This window comes from Lepidochelys kempii, chromosome 14 (genome assembly GCF_965140285.1).
Source record: "Lepidochelys kempii isolate rLepKem1 chromosome 14, rLepKem1.hap1, whole genome shotgun sequence".
In the NCBI taxonomy this organism is placed as follows: Eukaryota; Metazoa; Chordata; order Testudines; family Cheloniidae; genus Lepidochelys; species Lepidochelys kempii.
The window spans coordinates 22,385,140-22,408,788 of NC_136393.1; the positions used below are offsets into that span (position 1 = coordinate 22,385,140).

At 61.0% G+C, this 23,649-nt stretch overlaps 1 protein-coding gene across 1 annotated transcript in view; it reads right to left on the minus strand.

Moving 5' to 3' along the window:
- Positions 1-1,939: 1,939 nt before the first annotated feature.
- Positions 1,940-23,649, minus strand: part of USP43 (ubiquitin specific peptidase 43) — a 185,323-nt gene continuing 163,613 nt past the window's right edge. The window contains exons 9-15 of the mRNA XM_073310194.2: positions 20,251-20,354; positions 11,718-11,795; positions 10,412-10,541; positions 9,463-9,811; positions 8,306-8,464; positions 6,086-6,244; positions 1,940-3,676 (exon numbers count right to left, since the gene is read on the minus strand). Coding sequence (XP_073166295.2) covers positions 2,556-3,676; positions 6,086-6,244; positions 8,306-8,464; positions 9,463-9,811; positions 10,412-10,541; positions 11,718-11,795; positions 20,251-20,354 — 2,100 coding nt within the window. The 3' untranslated portion in view covers positions 1,940-2,555. The remainder of the gene's footprint in view (positions 3,677-6,085; positions 6,245-8,305; positions 8,465-9,462; positions 9,812-10,411; positions 10,542-11,717; positions 11,796-20,250; positions 20,355-23,649) is intronic.

The following is a 23,649-nucleotide window of genomic DNA, read 5'->3' on the forward strand; positions in this document are numbered from 1 at the left end:
CTGCCCCCGTCCAACCCCCCTCCATCCCCTGCCTGCCCTCCGTCCAACCCCCATCGCTCCCTGAGCCCCTCCATCCATCCTCTGCCTGCCCTCCATCCCCCAAACCCGCATCGCTCCCTGAGCCCCCCCATCCATCCCCTGCCTGCCTCCACCCCCCCCGAGCCCCTCTCCATCCCCTGCCTGCCCCCCCTCTAACCCCCATCGCTCCCTGAGCCCCTCCATCCATCCCCTGCCTGCCCCCACCTTCCAAACCCCATTGCTCCTTAAGCCCCCATTCATCCCCTGCCTGCCCCCCATCCAACCCCCCATCACTCCCTGAGCCCCCCCATCCATCCCGGCCTTCCCCCACCTTCCAAACCCCATTGCTCCTTGAGCCCCCTTCCATCCCCTGCTTGCTCCCACCCCCAAAGCTCCCTGAGACCCCCATCTATCACCTGCCTGTCCCCAACCCCTCACTCCCTGAGCACCCCAAGCCACCCCCTGCCTACCCTATTCATCCCCCATCGCTCCCTGAGCCTCCCAATCCATCCCCTTCCTGCCCCCCGTCCAACCCCCATCACTCCCTGAGCCCCTCCATCCATCCCCTTCCTGCCCTCCAGCCCCCAAACCCCCATCGCTCCCTGAGCCCCCCCCATCCATCCCCTGCCTGCCCTCACCTCAATCACTCCCAGAGCCCCCCAAGCCATCCCCTGCCTACCCCCATCTCTCCCTGATCCCCCCCATCCATCCCCACCTTCTAAACCCCATCGCTCCCTGACCCATGCAAGGGCAGTCCTGAGCTGCTGAGCCAGGGTCACCCTCTGTCTGGATGCCCAGCTAGCCCCTTAGTCAGCCCCCTGCCCCCCTGCCGCTGGTCCCCATAGAGCTGGGGCAGCCTGGCTTTGAGGAGCGCTCAGCCCAGGAGTGGGGAGCAGGACTGTTTGTCCTCCCTCTTCTCAGGCCTTTCCCGGAGACAGATGCAGGGCCGGACGCTCAGTACTGGGCCCTGCCAGTGCAGTGAGACCCTGGGGACAGGACTGGGGGGGGGCTCCAGCTGCACCCTGTGGGCTGACGGGCGAAGCTGAGGCCAGCTGGAGAGCAGAGCAGGTGACTCCAGAGGCCTTGCCAGGGCCTGGCATTCAGCTTGGGGCACAAAGTGTCACTCCAGCAAAGCGCCTGTGCCCGTCCCTGTGGGCCTATGACGGCCAGTCTGCTGCCCTTGCTCCCCCCAGAGCCCCCAAACTGAACGAGGCTATGCCTGGGGCAGTGCTGCCTGCCTGGCCTTGAGCTCTCCCTGCCCCGCCTTTGGCAGCACCTCAGATACAGACCCCAGCGGGCCCTGGCTCCATAACGTGACTCATCCTCAGGCCCTTATCCAGCCAGCTGCTGGGCTAGCCACCCTGTGCTCGGGCAAGTGCCAGCCAGGGTGCAAGACCCTGTGAGTGTGTCTCCATGGCCCTGCCCCTTGGGCTGTCATTCAGCCCAGTGCCCACAGGGTGTCACCAACGGGATCGTCCACACGCCCTGAGCACTGGGCTCAGTGAGCCTTGGGCCAGTCACACGGCATGTGGGGGCCAACAGACAGTGACACACAGGGTCTGGGGCGCAGGGCGGGTCAGTGACAAGGGGCACGGCTCTGGGGGGGGCCAATGACAGGGGATGCAGGGTGCTGGGGGGGGTCAGTGACAAGGGGTACAGGGTGCTAGGGGCATTTCAGTGACACACAGAGCACAGGCGCTGGGGGGAGGGTCAGTGACAAGGGGCGCAGGGCGTACGGGGCAGTGGAGAGTCAGGCTTTGAGGGTTTACTCGACAATCTCCGGAGTGCAGGAACTCCCTGACCCGGGCAGCGTCAGCCCAAGAAGCAGACAGACATTCGCCCCCCCCCCCCTCCAGGGCCCCCACCCCCCCCACCCCGCGGGGCTGTCTCCCCACAGGAGCCACAGCCCAAAGTCCCCAGCTTGGTGCTCGTTTGACACGGCTTTAATAGAAAGCTCTGCAAAACCCCAGCGTGTGCGGCCAGCCAGGCCCCCACATACAAAAGCTCAGTAGAAGACTTTATTATTGCATAGACCTTGGTGCATAAATGATCCCCTTCCTCATCCCCATCCCCATCCCCAGCACCATCCCGTCCTTGGTACGAAAAATAGTCGCCTTTTACAAAACAAAAAGCGTCGTTGACGCTGCGTGATTAAAACTTTCTCTGCGTATAGAATAAATACTCTTCCTCTGCTCTCCCTGCTGCTCGTCCCCCGCCCCCGCTCTCAGCAGCCCTGCACTGGGCGCCGTCCTATTAAGGCATGGCTTGTGCAAGGAGCCCCCTTCCCTACACACTTGAGGGAGACCAGGCATTCTGGGGCGCGGCAGGAGACAGCTCCCTTAGCAATCCTAGGGCAGGAGAACAGGACCCAGCCCCAGTGGGACTCGGGAGCCCAGAGATCAAACCAACGCGGCCTCAGTGGACATCACAGCCCCTTGCAGCCTCCCGCTGGGATTGTCCATTTCCTTCCTCCGACCCTGGCTGCCCTGGCTCATAGTAGCAGCCGCGCTCATTCTCCAGTGCCCGGCAGATCCGGGTTAGAAGCTGGATTCAGGCACTGGTTTCTTCCTGCCCAGGGAGGCCGTGTGGTACTTGGCCCTCTGCAAAGTGCCATAGGCCGCCTTCTCCAGCGGCACGCTGTGGCTGTGCTGGTGGCTGCCGCCGCCGTTCTTGTAGAGGGAGGCCGACCTGCGCAGCACCCAGTCGGCCTTGCTGTGGATGCTGGCGGAGCTCTGCGAGCGCTTGATGTCCACCTCGGACCGGCTGATCCTGCCGTTGGCCTGGCCCTCCTTGCCCCGCCGGCCCAGCATGCCGTTGACCCTGCCCTCGCTGATGACGCTCAGGGTGCCGTTGGAGAGTGATGTCCGGGAGGAGCCCATGGCCGGCTCCGAGGCGTGGGGCAGCTCCGACTCGCCAGGCCGCTTGGGCTCCTTCTTCAGGAAGCCAGCCCTGAAGATGGTGAACTTCCCTTCCGGCTGCCTCTCGGCCTCAGGGTCCCTGTCCCTGCCATGCTCCCCAGCCTTGGCGGGGGTTCTTTGGTCATGGTCCTCATCCCTGCCCAGAGCCCCTCTGGCCCTCAGCGAGCGGTGTGGGTGGGGCAGGGTGCCTGCGCGGGCCGCCCCATTGGAGCTCCCTTTGCTCCCGTTGCTCTTTGGCTCCTCAGCGCTCCGGGGTCCCCCTGAGTTGACGGGAAGTTCTAGCTTCTTGGATGTTCTCTGTGGCTGGCCCGCCTCCTCCTTTGGTTTGCTGCTCCTCTTCAGGGTCCCGGCCATCTCGGTGGCCGGGGGTGCTTTGCCGTGGCTCTCTGCAGCACCCCCCACAGCACCTTGGGAATTCCCACTCGCCCTTCCGGCCCCGCCAGTCCCTTGGTCCTTCCCAGTCGCAGCTGGGTTCAGCAGAGGCCTCGCCGGCACTGGGGTGTTCTCGCTGCCCCCTGTCATGAGGGGGACGATGGACTCGTTGGTGTACCGGGGCCTGCGCCCAGACTCCAGGTACTCCACTAGCTCCCCAGACGCAGCCTGTGGCCTGTCTCTGGCTGCAAAGGACCAGCGGAGGGGCACTGGCTTGGTGGCCCCCAGCTTGGGCTTGGTGGGGGACACTTTCATGCTGACGCTGCGCCCCTGAATGCCGCGCACCAGGGGCCTCGACTCAAAGCCTCCTGCAAGAGAAACACAGGCAGGTTGGTGGGAGTCCCCAAGAGCAGAGCAGAGCCGCGTGCTGCCCCACAAGGGGCATCCAGGGCCAGCTCGGGCTGGGCGCAGCTCCCACCAGTGCCGCTGGAGTTGCCCAGGAGTGGCCAAGGGCAGGATTTGGCCAGCAGTGTGGGCTAGTAGCTAGGGACTTTGGCCAGTGAATCAGGTGAGCTGGGTTCTAGTCAGAGTTGCAACTTTTTAATCGCACAAAACTAAACACCCCGTCCCACCCCTTCCCTGAGCCCCTGCCCCTTCTCTGAGGCCCTGCCCCCGCTCGCTTCATCCCCCGCTCCCCTCCACCCTCACTCACTTTCACCAGGCTGGGGCAGACGGTTGGGGTGTGGGACGGGGGGGGTGTGGGCTCCGGCTGGGGGGTGGGGGCTCTGAGGTGGGGCTGTGGATGAGGGCTTGGGGTGCAGGAGGGGGCTCAGAGCGGGGGAAGGGGTTGGGATGTTGTGGGGGGCAGGGTGCGGGCTCCAGGAGGGAGTTTGGATGTGGGACGGGACTCCAGGCTGGGGTAGGGGGTTGGGTGCGGGAGGAGATGCAGGGTCCCGAGGCACTTACTGCTGCTCTCAGGAAGCGGCCGCCAGGTACCTGCAGCCCCTAGGCGCATGGGCGGCCAGGAAGGCTCTGCATGCTGCCCTCGCACCCGCAGGCGCCACCCCTGCAGCCCCCGTTGGTTGTGGTTCCCGGCTAATGGGAGCTGCGGAGCCGGCTCTCAGAGCAGGGGCTGCGCAGGGAGCCTCCCTGGCTGCCCAGGTGCCTAGCGGCCACTGGGTCCTGATGGCTACTTTTGGGAGCCACACGGAGCCAGGGCAGGCAGGGAGCCTGCCTTAGCCCCGGGTCCCAGCTGTGACACCAACCAGACTTTTAACAGCCAGGTCAGCGGTGCTGACTGGAGCCGCCAGGGTCCCTTTTTGACGGTCAAAAACCAGACACCTGGCAACCCTAGTTCTTCTCCTGGTGTGACCTTGGGTAAGTCACGTCCTGCTTCTCTTTCTCCTCCGGACTTTGTCCGTCTAGTCCCTTCCATTTGGGCGGGGGCCTGTCTCTCACTGAATGTCCAGCACCTAGCGCCCTGGGGCCGGGGACATACTAACGATGAGGGCCAGGGCCCAAGAACCAGCTGAATGGCCAATCCCGAATACTGCCTCTGCTGGCCCCATGCGCCACTGAAATCCACCAGCACATTGGGCAGCGTAGGGGACGCGGGCCAGGGCACTTTGGCCAGCTGTAACTGGTGCATTCGACCAGCAGGTGGTGCACCGCAGGGACGTTCAGCTGGATGGACCCGTCCCGCCATGTGGAGGAGCACAGCCCCTAATGGGCAGGGCTAGAGCCCTGGCATCCGCCCGCGGGGCAGGCGGCGGGGGGGCTGTTTTCAGCTTGCAGTGGAGCTAGTCCTGCAAGGGGCCGTGTGGGTTGGGCGCGGGACTGTGCGGCAGAAGTTAACCCCGGGGGCGCCAGGAGCGTGCTGGCTCCGAGATTCCTGGCTCACGTTGGTTGCCAAGTGCGGCCAAGCCTCGGGGATGAGGGGAGACTCGTAGCTTCCGGAATTTGGGGGTGGGGGAAGCTAGAAAATGAGGCCCCTCAAGGCTCCTGATCCCCCTCCTCGGGTGAATAAATGGAGCCCGCCAGCTTGGCCTGGGTCCCTACCCCTGCCTTTTAACCCACACTTGGGGTGTTTTGGAGCCTGATCCAGGATTCCTGGGGGCTGGTGGCACTGAAATGCCCAAAGCAGAAAGTTCGCCTGGCCCCCACCCAGCTCCCTGTGAACCTGCTTGTGACCCATCTTGCCACCTGCAGGGTGCTTCCTCTCCCCCACTGCTCTGGCCCATTCCCTTACCCCGCCCCATACAGCCAGCCTTGCTGTCCTGCTGGCCCGCTCCTTCCACGACTGCCCCGTCTTCTGTGCCGCCCCAGTGAATGGGCCGCGCTTCCCCAGCCGCTGGGCTGGGCTCCCCTCCAGGAGACCCTCTCGGGCTGTGAGGCCAAGCCGAGACTAGCTGACCCAGCCAGGCCGTGCAGGGGGTTACTGGGGAAAGAGCCTCTGGAGGGAAACAAACTGACCCCAGGGCTCAAAATACCTTGTAGTGTCCAGACACGGCCTGACACCCGCCCGCCCAGCACTCTGCACGGTGCCCCCTTCCCCTCAGGCCCTTCCCCAGTGCCAGCAAGCCGATTGCCCTGGCTCCCGCTGGCATGGCCCAGACTCTGCCCGACTCCCATGCTGCGAAGCCCTCGGGGCTGAATCCTGCTCTGTGACCCGATGGAGCCCTGCGGGAGGGGAGGGGGGCCTCCACTGGCAGGGCAGAGCACTGGCTGCCCCACCCGGGATTCATTGCTCCGGAGTCAGGCACAGTAATACCACAGACCTTTCTCTTGGCTGGTTGCGGTGTCGAGGAAGACGGGCGAGTCGGGGGCCTTCAGGAGGGAGGGGCAGGCCGTGGAGCTCCGGGACACCAGGCTCTCCCTCTTGCTGCTCCCGCTGAGCCGCGCAAGCCAGTGATCTGACATAGAGGAGCTGGTAGAGCCTGCAGGGGGAACCCAGACAGCCGCGGGAGCTGTGTTACCAGGGCACAGACCCAGTGGGGCACTGGGGGCGGCACCAAAACACGCAAAGCAGCCAGCTCCAGCCCCTGTCCCCCTGCCGTGGCAATGAGCAATCACTGGGATGGAGCTGTCCACAGCTACAGCCTACAGCTCCCCGGGGCCTCCCTGGCTAGTGAACAGCTGCAAGAACTTTCCTCCCTGGTCCCCTCTGGAGGTGCAGAGTGGGCCCTCCCCCCCGCTATGCACCCCTCATGCAGGGATCCCCAGGGAGCCATCTGGCGGGGGAATGATGATGCTGGGGAAGGAGAGATCTGCATGGAGAGGTGCCACCGGACAGGCCCAGGCCACAGGTTAGGTAGCCCGGTGTCCACGTGGCTGTTTAGTTGCATTTTGGAGCAAGTTGCAGCAGAGGGCACACAATAGCCATTGTATAACTGTGCTGGCCCAGCCAGAGTCAGGGGGAGTTGGTCCCATCCCTGCCCCAGAGGCCAGTGGGACCCTGACCAGGGCCTGGGCAGCACGGCCCTGACCCATGCTCCAAGCAGCGAGTCCCACCAGGCTCTTGTGGGCAGCCAGCCTGTCCGTTCCGGCCTCGTTCCTTGGCGCCGGTGGCCATACCCACTTCCGGGAGGCAGGCAGCCAGGAGCTAGCTCTCATCCCAGCCGATGTCTCCAAAATGGGCTGGAGAGTTGGAAGCCCAGCCTGAGGCACGGAGGGCGTCATTTCCCCTGCAGCTCTGAATGAGGCCCATGGAGCTGTGGATTCTCAGTGCCTCGGAGTCTCCTCTCGGGCACCCCAAAACCAAAGCACCTAAGCTCAGTGACTGCTGGTAATAATACATAAAATGGGTATGTGCCATGGGGTGCAGTTACAAGCAGCAGCCACAGGGTGGCAGCACAAATAGGAGAGCGCAATTAACATGCCACAATAGACTAGTAATTGGCAAGGATCCCAGAGCAAATACAGCCTCTGTCAAACCACAGCGCACGTCTCTCAGGAGGGGGTGTGTGGGGGGGGGTGTGTGAGAGAGAGAGAGAATGTGTGTGCGCTTTATGGTTGTGTGTGTGAGCATCCATGTGGCCATGTCAGTGTGTGTACTCTGCACCTTTGCAGGCCCAGAGGTGGGTGGGGGTGTGATTGTGCTTTGTCACTGTGTGGGGGTGTGTGCGTGGGGGTGATTTTGTGTGTGGGTGCAGATGTGAGCGCACGTGCTTTGTGATTGTGCCAATGTGTGTGCCCTTGTGCTTTGCGATGGAGCGTGGGCGTGCGAAAGAGCCAGAGCATTCAGCGAACCGCCCGGCTGAGTTGTGCTTTCCCTCTCCTGGCTACTCCACACCGGAGCGGCTCAGCAGAATTCAGCTGCCGGCTAATCGTGTTAAAGCCAGGACGGCGTCACGGTGCTGGCCCCGCGGAGCCCAGTGGGGACGGGCCCCAGGGACCCCTCTGACGGGGCAGTCTATGGATGAGACTCAGCACCGTACTTGTCCCAGACACCTAGGCCGAATGCGGGGGGTGGGTTGGCCTGCTGGTGCCATTTCCACACGCCCCGCCCCGCCCCGCCCCCGGGGACGTCTACACGGAGCAGGAGGGTTTGATGCGGCATGTGTAGCCATAGCCACACCAGCTTTCACCTCGGTGACAACGGCAGTGCACCACGTGGCCAGCGGTTCATGACCAGCGGGCACGGTCCCGGGTCTCTGCCGCTCTTGTTACCTATGCTAGCTCGAGGAAAGCCATCGCAGACGGCTCCTCGCGCACAGTCGCCCCCGGCCGGCAGGGCAGGCACCCTTCCCGGGGGCGGATGGGCTAGCGACGAGCCAGGCTCTGCCCCCCAGCACTCGCACCAAAGCAGCCCCTTCGGTCCTCAACAACTCTGCTGAGGACGTTCCTCCCAGGGAGTCGGGGCGCCTGCCCTAACCCAGGGGTCTGTCTTTTGCCTGGAGCCGGCCCTGAGTGGCTCTGGGAGCCCACAAGCCAGGCCTGGGTTCCCCTCAGCAGCACTTCCCTGTGGATGAGCGAGGAAGGCAGGGGCGCAGGCCCACCTTTCATGGAGTTGCTGGCCGACCAGCTGGGGATGACGTTCATTCGCTGGTAGAAGAGGATGTAGGCGCCCCGGGTGCTGACCTCATCCTCCAGGACCGGCTCCACGGTGCTGTCGTCATAGCTGTACCAGCGGCCGTCCAGGGCGTTCCTGCAGTAGGCTGGGGCAGAGAGCACAGCTGTGCTGAGGAAGGGAGCCCATGAACCCCACGAGGGGCGGAGATGGGGCCCCGGGGGCGCCGGGCTTGGGGTTCAGTCCAGCCCCGCCGGGGTGGAATCCCATCAGCCTGCATCACCAGCGGGGCCCGTCTGGCTGGAGTCTGCCCACCTGCCCGGCCCGGGGACTGAAACCACAGCGAGAGGCAGGCAGGCAGGCAGAAGGCAATTCGCCAGCGAGGGCTGGGCCAGCCCCGCTGCTCCAAGGCCCTCCACAGGTAGTGTCGCCCCAGAAGTTCAATCACTGCAGCCAGTCTGGACTTCCAGTGTCCTTCCCCAGCTCAAACCACGTGCCTCCAGCTGCACAGCGCCCCCTAGCACCAGACTGTGGCATTGGTTAGTTCCGACTCGGGGTTAGTACCAACTCACCGGCGTGGTGTCCGTCCCGCACGACGCCCTGGTGCACTCACCCATATAGTCCCTGCCCTGCACGGCGCCCTGGTGCACTCACCCGTGTAGTGTCCGTCCCGCACGGTGCCCTGGTGCACTCACCCATATAGTCCCTGCCCTGCACGGCGCCCTGGTGCACTCACCCGCGTGGTGTCCGTCCCACACGACGCCCTGGTGCACTCACCCATATAGTCCCTGCCCTGCACGGCGCCCTGGTACACTCACCGGTGTAGTGCCCGCCCTGCACGGTGCCCTGGTGCACTCACCGGTGTGGTGTCCGTCCCGCACGGCGCCCTGGTGCACTCACCAGCGACGTGCCCACCCTGCACGGCGCCCTGGTGCACTCACCGGTGTAGTGCCCGCCCTGCACGGCGCCCTGGTGCACTCACCAGCGACGTGCCCACCCTGCACGGCGCCCTGGTGCACTCACCGGTGACGTGCCCACCCTGCACGGTGCCCTGGTGCACTCACCGGTGTAGTGCCCGCCCTGCACGGCGCCCTGGTGCACTCACCAGCGACGTGCCCGCCCTGCACGGCGCCCTGGTGCACTCACCGGTGTAGTGCCCGCCCTGCATGCTGCCGTGGTGGTTGCAGACGGCGTACAGGTCATAGAGGCAGTCGAGCTGGGAGCTCTCGTGGAGGTGTGGCAGCTGCTTCCATGTTGCCCACGGGCCCAGAGCCTGCGTCCCGGCCTGGCTCCTCTTGGCCACGTGGGGGGCCATGTTGAGGCCACGGAGGGGGAAGCGGACGAGGGTGGAGAGCTTGGTCCGGCGCTCGCCCACCTGGTGGAACCTCTTCAGGTGGATGATGAGGATGTCGGGTAGCGTCCACAGGCTCAGCTTCACCATGCCCTGCTGCAGAACCTGGCAGTGGGGGCACCTCCAGGCGTCGTCGGGGGCCAGCTGGGGACACAAGACACCATGCCCCAGGCAAGGCTAGGGTTAGTGTGGCCCCAGCGACTGGCCTGGCCATGCCCCTGTGCCCAGGGGGAGGACACTGGGCACCTGGTGCGGCTGCGCCATCCCTCCAGCAGGATTTGTCCAGTGATCTGGGCAGGGGGGAAGCACAGTCCCCAGTGCCTGCCTGCCCTGGCTTGGGCTCAGAGAGGAAAGCTGGGGTTCCCCTCGCAGGGCGTCGGGCTCTCCCTTCCCTTTGTTCCTGTTCTCCTGTCAGCCCCAGCTGGGCAGCTGGACGCCTGCCATGTGGGTTCTGCCTGTCTGTCACTCCCCCCCTCCCCCTGGCCCCTTGGCTTGGCCCCCTGGAGTCAGGGCGAGCTAGGAGCCAGGCGTGGGGCCAAAGCACCGAGGCAGGGCTGGGCAGGTCAGGGCTAAAGCCAATCAGTGGGCCCCATGTGCCACGCACTGAGAACATCCAGGGCGGTGCCCTGGGGTACTCTGCTGTCAGCCCAGCACCCGTCCCTACCCCGCCAGCTCCATTGCCCCAGATGCCCCAGCACAAAGGCCCAGGGTACAGGACCAGACCCTGCCCCCCATGGCATGTACCTGCTCCTCCTTGGTGTAGAGCTGGAAGCACTCATCCAGGGTGCAGCTGTGCTGCTGCTGATGGGCCTGCTGCTGCAGCCGGACGCTCTCGGTGTCCTGCACCACCTCCTCCTGGATGCTGCCAAACAGGCTGCAAAGGCAGGAGAGGAGGTTGGAGAGAGGCAGTACTCACATGATGGCATCTGGGCAGTACCATCCATGGGCAGGGTCTCCAATCACCTTGACTCAGCATGACAGCAGACAGCAACTGTCCTGCTCTTTCCCAAGCCAGCCTGTGGTATTTGCCTCCCTATCCTGAGGCAGTGAGTTCCACAGGTTGAGTTATAGTAAGATCCATTCTAAGTGACCAGTTAAGGGATTGGCATGTTGGTTGTCTGACAGAGGTGGGCTTCTAGTAAAGGCAAAGCAGTTCTCTCCCTAGTGGCCAATGCTGTCCAGTATCGGGGCTTGAAGTCAGGCACCCAGGCCAAGATATTCACAAGTGCCAGTGATTTGTGGGCCCCAACCTGAGATGCCTTAAAGGGGCCGGATTATTAGATACTACCTAGATGCCACCCTGAAACTCAGCCCCCTTTGAGGGGTCTCACGTTGGGCCCCCCAAAATCACTCCCCGTGCTTGAAAACCTTGGCTCCAACTCTGTATTTCGGCACCTAACCAAGTGGCTGGATCGTCACACATGCTGAGCACCGGCAGCCCCACTGGTGTCATGGGCGCTGTTGGGCACTCAGCCGTCTATCAGGATGAAGTGCCATCCCAGTTCCTAGAGCCAGCTATTCCACGCTCTTCAGTGCAAATCCAGCATTGCTCCATTGAAGGTGCTCTGCTGTTGTTAAACGCAGAGTGCATGGACCCTCACTGTCCTGTGCAAACCACTCTCCGCTAAGCCTGCTGTCTGATGGGGGAGACACAGGCAAGTGATTCTTAGCAGGCCAGATCCTGATGTCCTCACTCGGGGAGAATTCCCAGCAGGACGATGGGGACAGTCCCACTCAGACTTTACTCTTTCCTTCCGTGGGGGGTATTCTAAGGCCGTCAAGGCTTGGACCATTAATGAATAAGACACCGAAGAGCCCAATGAGTTGGTTCTGATTCTGTTGGGTGAAATACAGAGACCAGGTCCTCGGCCTGAGGCCACCAGGTGGCTACGGGCCAAACATTGATGAGAAACGTAAGGGGGACCTAGAGGTTTTCTTCCAGCTGTGTTGACCCTGAGTCTCTGACCCCAGCCCGCGGCACCGAGACAGACACGCTGCCTCTGGGTCCCAGGCTGTGCCCCGGCTACTCTCCGCGGCCCTGAGGACTCACCGTTCTTTGGTGTTCAGGTCCCACTCCACCGCCAGCTTCACATGGTGGGGGCCGCCCGGGCCGCCGAACTGCAGCGCTCTGCCGGGACAAGGCCAGGGGTTAGCGGGAGGGGCCTTGCCCCGGGGCACAGTACAGGTCGCAGCTGCCAGCCCAGGCCCAAAGAGAAGCCTGAGGGTTGCCGTATTGACCCTGCTAGTAAGGGCTGATCCTTCACGAGAGAGCAGAGACTTCCCAGAGCCCCTTGGGTGCCGGAGGGCAAGACCGGGCACCACCCCTCACCCACCGTCTTCCCCACGCTGGTGGGGCATGAGGCAGGAAAGCGGCCCAGGCCGGCAGGCCTCAGGCAGCTACAGGTGCTGTCTGGCAGCAGGTTCTCTGTTCCTCCCCCAGGCCCTGCAGCCATCATGTGAGAACCTGCAGGCAGCTCCGTAGGGCACGGAGCAGGGCACAGAGCCGCCCTTCCCTTCCCAGGCAGCCCCCTTGCCCTGACCAGCGCCATGGCTTGTTAGCAGCAACCTGTGACTTCCCCGAAGTCCCATCCCCACCTAGGGTTGCCAACTTTCTAGTCACACAAAACCGAAGATCCGAGCCCAGCCTGCTCCCAAGCCCCCGTCTCCGCTCACTACATTCCCCCTCCCTCAGTGGCTCACTCTCCCCCACCGTCACTCACTTTCTGTGGGCTGGGGCAGGGGGTTGGGCTGCAGGAGCGGGAGGGGGTGAGGGCTCTGGTTGGGGATGCGGGCTCTGGGGTGGGGCTGCGGATGAGGAGTTTGGGGTGCAGGAGGGGGCTCCAGGCTGGGGAGGTGAGGCTGAGGGATTCGTAGTGCAGAAGGGGGCTGTGGGTTGAGGCAGGGGGTTGGACTGCAGAAGGGGGTGAGGGCTCTCGGCTGGGGCTGAGGATGAGGGGTTCAGGGTATGGGAGGGGGCTCTGGGCTGGTGCAGGGGGTTGGGGTTCAGGGGGGGTGTGGGCTCTGGGCTGGGGCCAGGGATGAGGGGTTTGGGGTGCAGGCGGGGGCTCTGGGTTAGGAGGGGTCAGGGCTGGGGCTGGGCTCGAGCTCCTGGTTAGCGGCACAGCGGGGCTAAGGCAGGCTGCCTCCCTGTCCTGGCACTGCGCTGCGCGTGCACCAGAAGCAGCCAGCAGGTCTGGGCCCTAGACAGGGGGGCCAGAAGGCTCCACCCGCCGCTCTCGCCCACAGGCACCGCCCCCCCATCTCCCATTGGCCGGGAACTGACCAATGGGAGTGCAGAGATGGTGCTCGGGGTGGGGGCAGCGTGCAGAGCCCCGTGCCCAACCCCGCCTAGGAGCCGGACCTGCTGGTGCGCAATGCGGTGCCAGGACAGTTAGGGACTAGCCTGCCTTAGCACCACTGACTAGACTTCTAACGGCCCAGTCGGCGGTGCTGACCTGAGCCGCCAGGGTCCTTTTTCGACCGGGTGTTCCAGTCGAAAACCAGACACCTGGTCACCCTCTCCCCACCCCATGGCAGACTGGAGACTGCCGCAGCAAAGGGACTCCGCACACCGCCAACCGCCCAGACATCTGCTCTGCTGGCACCATCTCTGGGAAGCTGAGGGGCGGGTTCCCAGCCATAGACGCCAGGCCCCCAGCCTGCTCGGAGACAGATGATCATCTCCAAGGTGCTGCCTCTTCAAGGAGCTGTCCCAGCAACACCCTGACCTCGGGGGTCAGTACAAACCCCTTGGCACTTTGCACATCACCTGTCAAGGTATACAAAGGAAACTCCCTAGATCGAACGTGAATACATTCTCCAGTAGTGTTTTCTTTCTCTGCCCATCTGTACAATTCAATCCTTTATTTGTCAATTTGTGTGTGTCCAGCAAACGCAACTGTTACCAACATTTACTGATAACAATCTAATCTTTCCAAGCTTATGGCTAGGGTCACCCAACAGATCGGAGCTGGGACTCGAACCCAGGTCTCCCGAGTCCCCCTCTCACTGGCCCCCACCCCACATCGCTTCAGACAGCTCTGTCACACAACCCAGTATAGCACTGCAGGACCACCACGGTGCTGCACGGGAACTGCATGCTGGGTATCGCCTAGCCCGACGTCACCACTTGCATGGCCCCTGGGCTCCTCCCACTCCCTACGCCTTGCCTGTGGTCTTCCAGCATGCACAGAGATGTTAGATAAAACCCCCAAATGCCCCTGCTGGAAGGTTGCCCTGTAAAGCGACTGTATTTCTTAGAATCCAGACCAATAACACCCAGTGACCAAAACCAGAGAGAGACAAAGCAGGCTGCTCCCGACGGCAGTGAGGCTCCATTCACCCACCTTGTTCTAGGCTGGCTCTTCCCAGACTGACTTGGATGGCTGATTTCCCTGCAGAGCCCCCTAGTCTGCAAGCAGGATCAGGAACTTCCTCTCCACCCAGCTCTTAAAGTGATAGCATGCAATTCCAACAGAGTCCTCAACACACCACGGGGCCCTGTCCTCTCCCCTCACTTTGTGTGTTGGCTTGGCTTTGTGCCTGCTCTCACACTGCTCTCCTTGCCTGCAGTGCTGTCCCCAGCTCCTGCCTGAATCAAACCCTCCTCCCTTCTGCCTATATCCATCTATCCATCCCCACACCCATCCTGCGTTGGCCACCAGGGCAGCCGATGCCCAAACCCTCTCTCCCCATGGATTGCTGCCAGACTGCCAGGGCTTGGAGGCAGGGACCATGTTTGTAAGTTACTGGCACTGTTTCAGTGTACATTAATGTGAAGAAGAGTCACGGAAGATGGATGCGTTCAGACGAAGTGCCAGAGAAAGACACATGAAGAGGGAGAAGAGACGGGCTCTCGGGAGAGATCCACAGAGCTGTCGGGCAGCGAGAGGCACAGCTTCCTTGCACTGTCAGCTCTCTGGGGTGGGGACAGGCTTTTTGTGGTGCCTTTGTGGAGCACCTGGCGTGACAGAGTCCTGATCCGGGACGGGGGCTCCTAGGCACACCCATGGTACCAATAATAATGAATAATTATTATTATCCCTCTGGCTCAGATGGGACGAATCAGCAAGGGGGGTAGTTTATAAATATGCAGCCGGATCCCTTCTACTGGGAGAAGCCGGGGGGCGGGGGTCTCCGCGAAGGCCAGGCAGGCAGTGATGCACTGGGGAGACGACTTCCGCAGGGCACGGGAGCCGGGGTCAGCAGGCAGCCATCCTGTCTTCTCCGCTGGGCCCCGGTCCGGCACGGCTGTGTGACCTGCTGCTGTCGCTGAGCAGATGAGAATGCCCGGAGCAAACGGGGTGCGGGGGAGCCCTGGTCCGTGCCTATGTCAGTGCTCAGCGAGCTAAAGGACTGTGCCCCATCCTCAGGACAGGCTCCCAGCTGCTGTGATGGGGCAGAGAGGAGGCAGGGAGCAGAGCTGTGGAGCCATCCCACTTACGGCCCCCGAATCACAGTGCAGCCCTGGCAGGGAATTAGAGGCTGCAGTATAATCCCCAGAAAGGTCAGCAGGTGGCAGACTCCTCCCAGACAAGCGGCTTGCTCCATCATCCAAGTGGGAGCCGGCGGGGCGAGCGGGTCCTCTGGGGGCGACGGAGGTTTGCTCCCACATCCTGTTGTCAGGAGCAGACTGAGCAGGTGCCCGAGCACTAGCCCCATGCAGCCGGGCTGGTCCCCTACGTGCCCTGTGGCCGCACCTGGAGGAGACTGATGGAGTTTGCACGCAGGGTGTTCAACACGGAAAAGGGGAGCGGAGCCTCTGAAATCCACTCCCCTCAGCTCGCCCAGCCCTCGCAAGCGACAGTGACACCCCTCACACCTGCCAGCCGCTCCAGCGGGCCTGAGCCAGCGGCAGGGCCAGGAGGGGGCAGGGCCCCCGGTGCTGTTAGTCCGCGCTTGGCACCTTACTGAGCATAATACGCAGCTGACAACAGGAAGCACACGACGTGAATGTTCACCCGGGGCCAGAGAGCGAGGCTGCCAGGGGGGCTCCCGTCCCACCGGGCTGGGCCTGGCTCCCTGCTCCGGGAGTTGGGATACGGCATGTGGGGTGCGTGGTGCTGGGACCCTGTGCGCTAGGTCAGAACAACTCTCACTCAAATGTGGCCCGTCCGCCCTCTGTCATGATGGCGGGAGCCAGGCCAAACCTGAGCGGTGCCATGACCCCACAAGCAGTGTCATAGTGCCCAGAGCAGGCCCCAGCCCCACGGGACAGGAGCTGCTGCTGCTGGGTGATCTCCAGCCCACCACCCATCAGCCCCGGCCTGCACACCCTGGCTCTACCACTGAGCATGACACAGGGCGTGGGTGGGCTGATCTCTGAAATCCCTTAGGAACAGCTCCCCAGACCCGAGCACCCCCAAGACAGGGCCCTGCTGCATGAGTCCCCTGCTCCCCACATCCTGGAGAGCGCATGCCTCTCCCTAGCACACATGAGTCCTGCCCGTTCTCAGCCTGGTTCCACCATGGGGACAAGGCTGCACAATGCCCGTCTCCTTGGGTGGGGCCACTGAGGCACAGCACGCAGAGGGAAGCCTGGCCTGACACTGACGAGGCACAGATGCCATGGTGATGGGCACATTAGACATGGAGAGCTAGATAGGGCTGCCAGACAAGGAAGCATGGCTCGTCCCAAGTGCAAAATAGCCGCTTGCCTCAGTGTCCCGGCAGTGCCTAGGGTGGATAGCTGCTGCATGCGGCCCTGCAAGGCAAGAGCAGCCATGGGTTGGATGGCTGTAACTGGCTGCAGGGAGCCAAGGAGGAAACCACCTGAGTAGTGGGGGCAAGCAGGCAACTTGTCCAGAGGGGAAGGCAGGTCTCGTGGCTGAGGCTCTGGGCTAGGCCTCAGGAGAACAGGATCCAATTCCTGCCTCTGTCTCAACTGGGGCAAGTCATGTCAGCTCTCTGGAGCCCCTTTCTGCAGCCATACTATGGGGATAATGGTCCTTCCCGGGTCTACCCTGCTGGTTTAGACTGTGGGGCAGGGACCGTCTCTCTGTAGGTTTCGTGTGCAGCTCCTAGCACATGGGGCCTGATCTCCATTGATACACACATCCCTGCCTGCTTGTCCTGCTGCTGGAGGCCAGTGTGCATTGCCAGACCCAGCTCGGGTGCACTGGGCAAGGTCAGGAGGGGGCCCTTGGCGCCTCACTACACTGCTGCACTGCACTCCCTGGGGCTTAGCCAGAGAACTGCGATTTGCCTCGTTTGGATTTCCCACCAAAAGACTCGTCCGCCACGTCCCCCTCTGATCCCTTCTCCCGTTCGGCTGGAGTGCGGCTCCACCACCCCTGCAGCCAGACAGCAACCCCCTGCCGGGCTGCTAGCGACTGTGATTACAATCCCCAAGCCATCTTGCACGCGACCAGCACATGCTGCCAGCACCAAACCTGCACCCCTCTTCCGAAGAGACTCCAGCTGAACTGTATCGGGGACAGAACCTGAGTCAGGAGGAGGGAGGCATTCATAATCCATGGGCCCATTTCCAAATGTTCTGTGGGCTGCAGGGGGAGGTGCTAGAGGAGCTCCAAACACCCTGCATGAGGGCACTGGTGAGAGAGAACTAGTGCGACAGAATCACTCAAGATACAATGGTGCAAAGGCACTAGTGCGACAGGATCACTCAAGAATGCAGCAGTACAAAGGCACTAGTGTGACAAGGTCCACTGAGAATGCAGCAGTGCAAAGGCACTAGTGTGACAGGATCACTCGAGAATACAGCAGTGCAATGGCACTAGTGCAACAGGATTACTCCTGAATACAGTGGTGCAAAGGCACTAGTGTGACAGGAACATTCCTGAATACAGTGGTGCACATACACTAGTGCAACAGGATCCCTTGAGAATGCAGTGGTGCAAAGGCACGAGTGCGACAGAATCATTGTACACTGCCCAATGACACCAAGTGACCCAGTGGCAGCATTAATTCCTGTGCCCCAGTGGATCATAGTTGCCACCCTCCCTACGCTAGCCAGCGAAGAGCTTGTCTGTCAGTGCTGGTGCCGTGTTGTGTGTGCTGCAGTAGCTGCAGAGGGATCCCCACTGGGACCACAAATCCTGGCTGGCCATCCCAGCTGCCAAGCCAAGTATAAAAGTTCACCTGGAACAAGCAAGTCATAGAAGAAATAAAGAGCTGTGCTGGAGTGGAGGAATGGTGCTGAAACTCGGGGCAGCATCGCTTCAGCCGTCTGCCTGACCTCTCCTCCCCAGGATGCTGATGCCCGTCACAGTATATTTATAGGCAGAGTGAGGCAGGTACGGGACACAGCAGCAATTTCTCCCTGCTTAATTCGTGCCTGCAGAGAGGACAAGAACCCACTGCAGTTTAGCAGGGACCATCAATAACAGCCAGCCAGCTGATTCAGTGTCTGCTTCAGGCAGCAACCTTCTGCGGGCACTTCCCAGCAGGCGCTGATTTCAGGGTGAGGAGCTGAGGCCAGTTACCTCCATCCCCACATTTTGTGCAGAGCCAAGCAGATAGGAGAAACCAGCTCCCAAAATGTCCTGGGGGCAGTGGGGGAGCTGCCCAGTGCTGGGAGCTAGGGCTCCCTGCTGTCACAGAATTCACGCTGCCTTTTCCCCGCCTGCTAAAGGGACACTGCCAACCATTAGCGACCTAAAGGGGACAGGGGAAGCAACCGGCCAGGTTTCCAGGCATGTTCAGCACCCAGCAGCTCCGCTGGTGACACTTATGGCCACGTCCTCAAAAGAGCTCAACATGCAGTGTGCAGAGTGCTCCCAAACCCTGGCCACTTATTTAGGTGCCTACGTGGGAACTGAGCTCCACTGGCCGTCCAAGCCCAGGGGTGGGTGCTGAGCAGGCTGGATATGAGCAGGGCGGGGGCCGTGATGTTATTGTTAAAACAACGTTCCAAGGAGCAGAGTTTGGAGCCTGGCCCCGCCGCACCAGGGATCCAGCCCCAGCAGCCCCAGGAGGCTAGGGCATGGAAACTGGGAAGGGAAACTGACTAGAAACAGCATGAAACTGACCAGTGCCCTACCTGAGCACAGAATGGGAACAGCTTACAAGTGATAGTGCTGATCACTTACATGGCGTTTTTTGCCTGTAGATCTAAAAGTGCTTTACAAATATGGGGCAGCATTATTAACCCGCATCTGGAATGGGAAACTGTGGCAGCAAGCTGAAGTAACTAGTTCATAGTTACCCGGGAAGACAGTGGCCAACCCAGGGAAAGGCCACAACTCTCCTGAGCCCTGCTCGGGTGTGTAACTCCTAATGCGCACTGCCACGCTGCTACATCAGCCTTTAGACCCCAGTTTGCTTCCACAGCTCTCCACGATGCCACTCTCCTGTCAGACGGCAACTGCTGACCCCCACGGGGGGTCATCACAGACAGGCAGCACGGTGATGGGGCTGGCTCTCCCAGGCAGCGAGCGCAGGCAAGGGCCTGACGGGAGCAGGCTGGTGCCGCCACAATGAATCTCCTCAGACACATGGGGCAAGTGTCCCAGCAAAGGGGCCCTGCTGCTGGAGGGGCTGACAGTGGGTCTCCCAGGCCGGCTGCTGCTCCCATCAGGTGGGGCCAGCAAGGAGCAGGACTGGGGTTTCCACTGAGGACAAGCCCTAGCCACGGTGAGGGACTTAAGTCCTGAGCCCAGACTGAGAGCGCCAGCAGCCTCCAGGGCGTCAGACTGTAAAATACAGCGGAGCACTGACTGCGGAAGGAGCCAAAGGCAGTATTTGCTTTGCCACAAAGCAAAGACAGCAAGAAATGCTTCCAGATGAATACCATAACAAATCCACGCCCAGAGGGGCCTTCAGGGGCCTCACCACGCTGCACGCCATGGCCACTCACGGCTTTACAGGGGCAGCAGGAATGGAAACTGGATCCTGCTGCTTCCCGCAGCACAGACCCTGCAGTCCAGCTACAGGAGAATCTTTATGAACACCTAACAGTCCGGGGCCTATGACACACAGCTGAGCAGTTCTGATTGCATCCAGAGGAGGGCAGTGCTCTCACCTATGCCCTGGCCAGCTGGTGACATTACGCGGTGGGAAATGAAACATCTCTCAGAAAGAAGAAACCGCAGCTGTTAAATAAATGTCATCCACCCGACGGAGTGCCTGTTAGTGACACTTCCACAGTGCTCATCGGATGCCTGCTAGGAGCTCGGCACAGGCCCCAGGTGAGGAGGCACGTGGTAGCAGGTGCTGCTGGAGGGGAAAGCCCAGCACTGGTTGGGGAGCAGCAAAGGGTATTCTGCATGTATCACTTTCTCTGAAACCTAGGCCTAGCCAAGGCCAGTGTTCCTCAGCCCCCTAGGCCTGGCCCTGGTTATGATCCCTCAGCTCCCTAGGCCTGGCCCTGGCTACTCCCTCTTTGGCCCCACAGCCCAGGGTCTCGAAACAAAAGTAGGCCCGTGGCTTCCCCCATGGCAGGGGGTAACCGAGGAGCGCACCCTGCTCCTCATGTTACCAGGGGACACTGCTGGGGCTGGGAGAATGTCTGGCTCAGGAATCAGCAGCCAGGCTCATGCACGGAGGAGACAGTGAGGGCTCCAGACCCATCCCCACTCAGGCAGCCGCTCCTATGCCCCATCCCGGCGGGCGAGGTCTCTTACCTGTCAACAGCGGGGTGGTAGAGAGGCCTGCTGTCCTGAGGGGAGAGGTAGCTGCATGCCACGGAGCCCCCGGCAACCCGCACCCGGAACAGGTCTCCCACGCCCTGCAAAAGAGAAGCCCCGAGGGTGAGAATCCCTGGGTTGGCAGGTGGATCCCTGATCCCAAGGGGCCAGCACCTGGCACCAGGCACCAGGGCTGACAAAGGGCCAGGGGGCTGAGTGGGAACAGGAGGTACCTGGGGACAGGGGACCAGACAGGGCAGTGAGATGTGTGGCACGCAGGCAGCGAAGAGGAGATGCATGGGGTGCCACTAATGAAAGAGCAGCCCCAGCAGAGATGCCCCAAAAGGATGCCCTGCCCAGAGAACCAGCTGCAAGACAACCCCGGTTGGTCTCGGGGGCCATGGGGCCCCTCTTTGGCCAGCCTCTCCAACCTACCTTTATTTATACGGCACCTTCCCTCTCAAAGCACTTGCCAGACCACAGGAGAAATGCGGCTGCCACTGGGGAGGAGCACAATCTTTGCCAGCGAACTGCTATGCCATATTTCAGAGGAAGTGTAGCCTGGCGTCTCTGGCTGACACAGCACACTGGGGGAGTCAGGGACTCACTCAGGATCAAACAGGGCCAGGAGGCACCAGGTTAATGGCCTGATTCCTGCAAGCCGCTGCATGGATCGAGAAGGCACACTGCATGCTGGGATTGGATGTCTCCAGGCTGCCTCTCTGTATTAACATGGAGCCATTATTGTACCCCCAGGGCCTGCCCTTGGCACAGGCAAACACCCCGTACCCTCACCGTCACGGAAAATCAATGTCCAGAAAAAAAATGCCTGGTGTCCCCGGGCTGCTCATCCTCAGCTGCCCCAGGGCTCACTCGTGCCGCATTTTGGAAGTCCCGTGCAGCTGGGGGATTGAACTCGGTGACCTGCTAAGTCTGAGTGCGCGCACTCACCGCCCAGCTGCATGGGAATTCGTGTGCTTCGTCTGTGCTAATCCAGCTGGCTGAAGCAACTGACAATCGTTGGAGGATTTCAAACACACGGACGCCACCGGCTCTCCTGTTGTGGGGAGGGCAGGGGCTGAATGGCTGTAAATACACGCAGCTGCTATGCAAGCTTCTCACACCCCTCCGCTAGCATCGCTCCGGGCTGCCCTGCAGCCCCGCCTGCTAGTTAGCCCAGGGCCCCTCCCCACGTGGGCCAGCGCACCTCAACACCGAGCGACAGCTGCTCCTGGATTTCACTCCTGTGCCCCCCTGTAAATTCTCCTGCACTCCCGCCGACAGGAGCCGTGGGCCCCCCGCCACAGCTCTGCCAATGCCTCTCACTGACAACCCCGAGCACTCTGAACTGCTCCCACCCTAGGACTCTCAAGACAGATCTGCCAATGCTCCTCACTCCCGACCCACAACAACCCCTGAGCCTCTGCTGAGGAGAGATGGAACGATCAGCGCTCACCCCGGTCTCTGGCCCTGCAGCCCCAGTCCGGGCTCTGAAATCCCCTTCATGGGAAAACTCGCCAGGTTAACAAGTGACTCCAGCTCAGCTGGAATCTGGGCTCACTGGAATCAGCGGGAGTCTTGCCATGGGCAGGGCTGGACTAGGGAAGTGAACTTGAGCTGGTGTGGGGTAAGAAGGTGAAGCAATGGCAGTGCCCAGGTCGCAGTGGATGAAGCTAGGGACTGGACAATGAGACACAGAGTCTCTCCCACCTCACTCGCTGCTTTGGGCCAGCCTGGCATTGCTCATCAGTCCTAAAGTCACTTGGAAAATGGGCCAACCACAAGGTGGCTCCTCCCATCCCAGTATGCATATAAGCTAATGGGGACTGTTGGCTAGGCACTAGGATGGGATTCAGGAGACTTGGATCCCAGTCCTGTGATCTCAGGCATGGCTGAATCTGTTTCCCCTGGAAGCTCCTCCGGGCAGGGACTGTGGCTGTGTGTCTGTACAGCCCCTGGCTCAGCTGGGACCTCTGGATGCTACTGGAATACAGCTGGGACAGCCATCACCCGGCAGGGGCCCACAAACAGCGGAGCTGGAGTAGGTGCCCAAAGCCACGTGCTCAGCCAGATGGGCCCCCAGATGGATTCTACAGCACCCCCACTCGTGGTGTCTTGGGGCAGGCCTGGCTCAGCGGTGTATTTTGCAGCCCTTCCCCCTGCGCCGCTTACAGTTTCCCCATTGTCACGCGAGCGGATTCATCTGGGGCCATCTCCCTCCCCGGGTGATGATGTTTTGTCATGAGGACGAGCTCTCTCGGCGTTTCATTAGCCAATCCATCCCAGCTTTCATTACCCGCCGCCAGCTGGCCCCGCATCCTTTTGACAGGGACTGTAATGAGAGCCGAGGTGGGGACAAAACGAATCCATTAGGGTGACAATATTCAGCTTGTAATCTCACATTCCTCTAAACATGCATTAGAGAGAGACAGCGCGCGCCCCAGCCACACAGCCCAGCTCCCTGTGTCAGCACAGCCGTTCCTGGGTGTGAAAAGAGGGAGCAATCAAACCACACCTTCCTTGCCAGGATCTCAAAGCACTCGCAAACACGCAAGGATTTCACTCTCACAACCCTCTGGGAGGCACGGCTCACGCTCTCCATTTTACTGAGGAGGAAAATGAGGCACAGTTTCCAGGTGCCTCAGTTTCATAGAATCATAGAATATCAGTGTCAAGGTTCTTCCCCCACTCTGAACTCTAGGGTACAGATGTGGGGACCTGCATGAAAACCTCCTAAGCTTACTTTCACCAGCTTAGGTTAAAACTTCCCCAAGGTACAGATTAATTTTATCCTTTGTCCCTGGATCTCCACTGCCACCACCAAACTCTAACTGGGTTTACTGGGAAACGTAGTTTGGACACGTCTTTCCCCCCCAAATCCTCCCAACCCTTGCACCCCACTTCCTGGGAAAGGTTTGGTAAAAATCCTCACCAATTTGCATAGGTGACCACAGACCCAAACCCTTGGATCTGAGAACAATGAAAAAGCATTCAGTTTTCTTACAAGAAGACTTTTAATAGAAGTAAAGAAATCCCCTCTGTAAAATCAGGATGGTAGATACCTTACAGGGTTATTAGATTCAAAACATAGAGAATCCCTCTAGGCAAAACCTTAAGTTACAAAGAAGACACACAAACAGGAATAGTCATTCTATTCAGCACAGTTCTTTTCTCAGCCATTTAAAGAAATCATAATCTAACACATACCTAGCTAGATTACTTACTAAAGTTCTAAGACTCCATTCCTGGTCTATCCCCCGCAAAAGCAGCATACAGACAGACACAGACCCTTTGTTTCTCTCCCTCCTCCCAGCTTTTGAAAGTATCTTGTCTCCTCATTGGTCATTTTGGTCAGGTGCCAGCGAGGTTACCTTTAGCTTCTTAACCCTTTACAGG